The following is a 6000-nucleotide window of genomic DNA, read 5'->3' on the forward strand; positions in this document are numbered from 1 at the left end:
ATCTGCCTCTGGCCTCCAACTGAAGATGCAGAGAAGTCCAATTACTCCCTGTTTCATGCTCCTACAGATACTTGCAAGATACGTCTGTTATAGTAGCTTTACCTTAGGTTACAACAATCTGTTTCCATTTCTTTCTTCTATTGGACTGGGAGCTTCTAGAGGCAACCACAGTGCCCACACACTTAGGAACGGTGCGTCTGCAGAACCATGTCACTCTTCCCTTCTGGCTAAATAACAAAGCAACTGCCATGCAAAGGAAGGGACGGTTCACTTTTGAAGGCCCAGAGATGCCCAAGGCAGAAACGGCAGAAGAAAGAGCAAACCCTTGCAGGTGCTGTGGGTAACCGCTGCCTCTGTCCTGTCACAGCACACCTGCAGCTCTTCTGTCCTCCCTTTAGAGGGTCAGTGATGCTGGCAGAGCCACACCCAGGGTCACATGCCTTCCTCATGCCACCCCACAGGAGAAGGGAATGTGACCCCATGGGGTTCTTCTCTGCCTGCTAAATTGCTACCCTGATGAATGTCCTCCAGACAGTGAGGGTTATCATATTAGAGCTGTCTATAACAGTCCCCAGGATAGTGACATTATTATTATTGTTATTATTTATTATTATTATTATTTTTTGCGGTACACGGGCCTCTCAGTGTTGTGGCCTCTCCCGTTGCGGAGCACAGGCTCTGGATGCACAGGCTCAGCGGCCATGGCTCACAGGCCTAGTCGCTCCACGGCATGTGGGATCTTCCCGGACGAGGGCACAAACCCGTGTCCCCTGCATCGGTAGGCGGACTCCCAACCACTGCGCCACCAGGGAAGCCCTGGGATAGAGACATTAAAAAAAAAGATTTTCTGGGGCTTCCCTAGTGCCGCAGTGGTTAAGAATCCGCCTGCCAATGCAGGGGACACGGGTTCAAGCCCTGGTCCGGGAAGATCCCACATGCTACGCAGCAACTAAACCCATGCACCACAACTGCTGAGCCTGTGCTCTAGAGCCCACAAGCCACAACTACTGAGCCCACATGCCACAACTACTGAAGCCCGTGCGCCTAGGCCCGTGCTCCGCAACAAGAGAAGCCACCACAATAAGAAGCCAGCCCACCACAACAAAGAGTAGCCCCCACTCGCTGCAACTAGAGAAAGCCTGCGCTCAGCAACAAACACCCAAAACAGCCAAAAATAAATAAATAACTTTATAAAAGAAAGATTTTCTTAAGATTAGAAACCCACCTCCATGATGCTGGTTAGTAGTCTCGATCTACAGAAAAGAAAATGGAGAAAGAAAAAGAGAAACAGTTAAGTTTCACTTTTGAAATACTATGTACTAACAAATGTCTAAAACTGTTATAAATAAAGCTGGCAGAAGAGCCCACTGTCCCTCACCGTGAGTGCCTTGTTAAGAAAAACCCAGCAGGTCCCCACCTTGCCTACTAGCCTTAGATCCCAAGCCAGCCAGAGAACTGCAGGAGTCTAGGATTGGAGGGCACCACCATAGCAGGGCTTACAGACAAGACCGGTGCCTTCCTGAGACTCTCCTTGGTCCTGAGTATCCCTGAGGCTATCAGGAAGGCCCAAGGAAGCCAGTAGGGAAGAACCATTGGGAGTGCCTGTGCACTTGTGGAAGTGCTGCTACTGCTCCCTGCTCTCACTACAGGGAAACCACTGTCTCAGTGACCACGCTGTGCAGAGATCTCTCAGCAGGTGCCACTAATCAGAGCTTTAATAACATTCCCTGATAATCCCAGTATGCAGATGTTTTTATATCAAGGCAGCTTTATGCTGTGGCTATGTTCAGATACAACTGTCAGCAGCTAAGGAAGGAACTTGAAAACTTACCCCACTTAACTATCTTGGGCTCTCTGAGAGTAACGTGTTTCACGCGGCAGCTATACTGATCCACTCCGTTGGGAGTGAACTCAGCGTGGACCAGAAGGTAGAAAGACCAGTCCTTGCTGAAAGACAGGTCTGATTGCTCCACTTCCATCTTTTCCCCATTCTTCAGCAAATCAATCTCAATCTGGGGTGGATGGAACCCAGACACATAGCAGTTCAGGTAATTTGGTTTTCCATTCTCTGCAGGGTGTCGTGAGTAAACCTGAACCTTCGGAGGACCTGAGGAGCAGCAGGGAAAGACAGATGAAATTGCAGAGTATTTCACTTGGGGCTACCTTGGTCTAAAGCTAGATCAGGCCCCAAGTGTTTATATTTGATCCTCCATTTCTCCCAATTCCATTTCCCCTCATGCCAAATGAGCTTCCATTTTTCCAAAAGGCAGCCTCCATTTTCTGGGATAAACCATGACTTAGTATCTTTCCCACATAATTCCCCTACACATGCCTTTCAGGCTTTTTCTAGCAGATTTCTCTTAACATCTTCTTCTGTCAGTGGAGATTGTGCTGTATCTTTAATAATCTCTCTGTGGAGAATCTCAAGAACATTTCATGGCTCCTCCGCACCCACAGAATTCCTTATCACTCAAGAGTCTACATGATTTGGCCCTAATCTACTTATCAAGCTTCATTTCTCACTTCACACTCCCTCCATATTTAGCCACATCAAAAATTCCCATTATTGTACACCGTTTCAACCAGTCAATTTTTTTCCCTTATGTTTACTCCTTTTTTTTTTTTTTTTTGCCTCCTGCCTAGATACAGACTGATCAGACTTCTCAATATGTGCCTAGTACAGTGCCTGGCACGCAGCAATTGCTCTGTAAGTGGCAGGTGTAATTATTGTTATCTCCTTGCTCTGAGACCTGATTCAGTATGTTCCTGCAAAACACAACCTCATCATCCTACCCCAAGTTTACACACCAAACCTCTACCTGATTTTATATGTGATTTCATGAGCTTGAAAAAAAGAAAACTAAAATGCCTGCAGAAGATGGCAGATACCTTAAATGAAGTAGTTGGGCTGGGTAAGAACAATAGGGAAGGGTGAGGATTGTGGCACATGCGAGAGAACATACTCTCACCATTAGAAAACCAAGTGGAATAATGCATATGGGAATGGACTTTGCATTTTTAATTAGCATGCTCAAGTGATTGCCATAATCTGCCAGGCTGCGAATACTGCATAATGCTACAGAACAGTGGCTTCCAAAATGGGATGCATGACAAGACCCTCCATGGGGATGTAAAGAAAATATTATAAACTCTATTTCTATATTTTTCTTCCAAAGTGAAGTGTTACTGCTACTAAACATACAGACTGACAGTAATACATGTTAATAATCCACCTTTAAATACAAATACATTCAGGGTACATGATTATAAAGGTCAGCTCATCCTTCATGTCCAGAAGGTGGTGGGGTAAGGAGGAGAACCAGGCTATTCTGACCAGGTGTATCTGTCTAGAAACATCCTATCATCAAAGAAAAGGTTCCTAGTCGCACCAAGAGCTGTACTGAGAATCCTAATGAACACTGATTTTTTTAATCAATTTTACTTTTTTTTTTTTTTTGGCTGTGCTTTGGGGTTTGTGGGACCTTAGTTACCCGACCAGGGATTGAACCCGTGTGCTTGGCAGTGAAATGACTGGAACACCAGGGAATTCCCATGAACGCTGATTTTTAAAAAATAAATTTAAAAGTGAAGATAAACCAGAAAGCCCTTGACATTTCAACTTCTAATAATCAGGACATAATAAATGCCACAGGAGTCAGAGCACAGGTTCATCCTGCCTGGAATTCACTCTTTGAGGGAGCCAGGGAAGTTTCTGCAAGAACATCACAATAATCTCTTCCAAGAGTGGGAGGAGTATCAGAACCTGGCCTCAGCCACTACTGGCTCTGTGACTTTGGGAGAGTTATTTGAGCTTCTGTAACTTAATTAAAAAGTTAATTTATGCCCACAGTGAAATAAAACCCACACAGGGGAAAGAGCAGAAAATACACCCCCTAGAAGCAATCGTAATTACACATTTCTTGTATATCTTCCAGAGACGGTCTTTTGTATCTTCCAGGAATTACTTCGGAAATTTTCAAATTAAGATAGTCTTAATGTCAGCTTGCTGACATTAAGTTTTTCAAAAGACTTACATAGTCATCACCAAATATCAATAATAGTGATGATACAGACATTATGCTTTATTTTGTAAATAAATTTTAAACTAACTTCCTTTTTCTCATGAACAACAACAAACAAACATACAAACAACAACAAAAAAAACCCGCTTCACAGAGCCTTTTGTGAGAGAGAAAAATCTGAGGGTCCGGTATATTGCAGGGTATTTAGAAGGTACTCAGTATCCATGGTGTCCCTGACAGCCAGCTTGTGTAAGCATGTTGATTACTCTTATCCCTAGTTTTACAACCTTTCTGAATGATAAACCTTCGCTTACTCAAAACTGAAAGTAGAGACTCAGTTCATCTCGGAAAGAACCAGGCAAGGAGCCAAAGGAGGAGCCCTCTGTGAAGAAAGGCAACAGGCGCCCATGTCCGCCCAGCTTGCTCCCCCCTCCCGAGAATCTCACCCCAGAAGGCTGTGAAAAACGCACGGATTACAGGCAAAGGGCTCACGACTCGCCAAATACTCTGGTCAGGCTCTACTGTCTGCCATTAATACTCTGCGTGATTAAGTTACTTCAGCTCTTCGAGCCTCCCTTTCCTCATCTATGACAAGCTGATGATAAAGCCATCCTGTTTACATCGTAGACGCATTTCACAATTAAATGACATACAGTACATAGCGCAGGTCAGTGAGCCGCCAACGGGTAGCTCTATGATTATTATTAAGAGCGACAGGTAGCGGGAACAAGAGAATGAACGACGTGAAGCGGTATGTAAACACCTCAGGACATTCCACAAGAGTCGCGTGCAACTTCCTCGCCGTGGTTTGGTCGTCGCGTATTTGGGGAAAGTGCAGAGCGGCAGCTGAACCGGGCGGGCGACTGGAGGAAGCTCGAGGCCCTCGGGCTACCAGCGGACTGATACACCCTGGCGGCGACTCCCCCAAAGCCCACGCGTGGTCTCCACCCATTCGCTGCCCCCAACCCAGCCCTTTGGGACCCGCCAGCCCGCCCTCCGCTCCCACTGGGCGGGGGGAGCCAAAGGCCCCGCGAACCAGCGGAAGAGAACCCCTCCCCCACCTCGGTCGCTCTGTCCCAACCCACCCGGTGCCGGCGTGCCAGAGGTCCCCTCCCCCCATACCGGAGATTTGAAGCCGGCGTCCTGGGCTCGCACCCCCTCCCCACTCCCCACCCCCCCACCGCCTCCACAGCCCGAGAGAAAGCCGCGTACTACTCCACCGAGCCGGCAAGGAAACCTTGGGAGCGGGACCGGGGCGTACGGAGTTAGTGCCCAGTGGCTGCGAGCGGGACAGGGACGGGCTGGTGGAAGAGGGAAAGGGAGGAGGGGACACTCACGCGGGACGGCGTTCAGGCCAGACAGCGAGAGCAGCCCAAGCAGGACCAAGGTCACGAAGGGAGCCATCGCTTACAGGAGCAGCCCGGGTGGCGAAGTGACGGCCCGGTCCCGCGCCCGCACTTATAGTCCACGCCAGGCCACCAATCAGAACCCTGCCCGCCGGGCCGTCACCGGTCTCCTAGCGAGCGAGGCCCGGGCAGGTTAGAAAGAGGGACTTGCCGTTTGTCAGTTTCATTTTCTGACAAGTCTCGTGATGCTTAGGAAGGCAGGGTTGAACCGGGTGGATTCGCTGTCTGTACATCGGCGCCCTCTTATCAGGGGTGCGCGCCCAAGCTTGGGGCGCGGGCCGCCCCCCTGAGAACTTCAGTGTGGAGGAAGCTTCGCTTTTCGGAACAGCACCAGAAACGCTAAGGCACTTGCTCCCCAAGCATACCCCAGCGAGTTAGGAGCCTAGAACCTGGTTTTCGATCGGGAAAACTGAAGCCCAGAAAAATTAATAAGAGTAAGGACAGAGATTGAATGGTAGTGGGCAGAATCAGAACTTGGGTTCACGATTAGAGCCCGGAAATACGCTGTAGGGCTTCTGGATTCTTTGGGCGAGAAAAGTCGTCCAGAAACCTCGAGGCCTCATGAGGACAGC

The 6000-nt window shown here is 48.4% G+C and overlaps 1 protein-coding gene across 2 annotated transcripts in view; it reads right to left on the minus strand.

Annotated features, from left to right (window-relative positions):
- Positions 1-5468, minus strand: part of LOC308613539 (beta-2-microglobulin-like) — a 7298-nt gene extending 1830 nt beyond the window's left edge. Inside the window, exons 1-3 of one of the 2 annotated variants that reach the window (XM_081227193.1) lie at positions 5360-5468; positions 1832-2107; positions 1226-1253 (exon numbers count right to left, since the gene is read on the minus strand). In XM_081227193.1, coding sequence (XP_081083319.1) covers positions 1240-1253; positions 1832-2107; positions 5360-5426 — 357 coding nt within the window. In that variant the 5' untranslated portion in view covers positions 5427-5468 and the 3' untranslated portion in view covers positions 1226-1239. Of the gene's footprint in view, positions 1-1225; positions 1254-1784; positions 2108-5359 lie in introns of those variants that run through there. The other variant, XM_081227192.1, reaches the window with a different exon arrangement.
- Between the last annotated feature and the right edge of the window lie 532 nt (positions 5469-6000).

The sequence above is a fragment of the Mesoplodon bidens genome (assembly GCF_964165515.1).
Source record: "Mesoplodon bidens genome assembly, chromosome: 3".
Lineage (NCBI taxonomy): Eukaryota > Metazoa > Chordata > Mammalia > Artiodactyla > Ziphiidae > Mesoplodon > Mesoplodon bidens.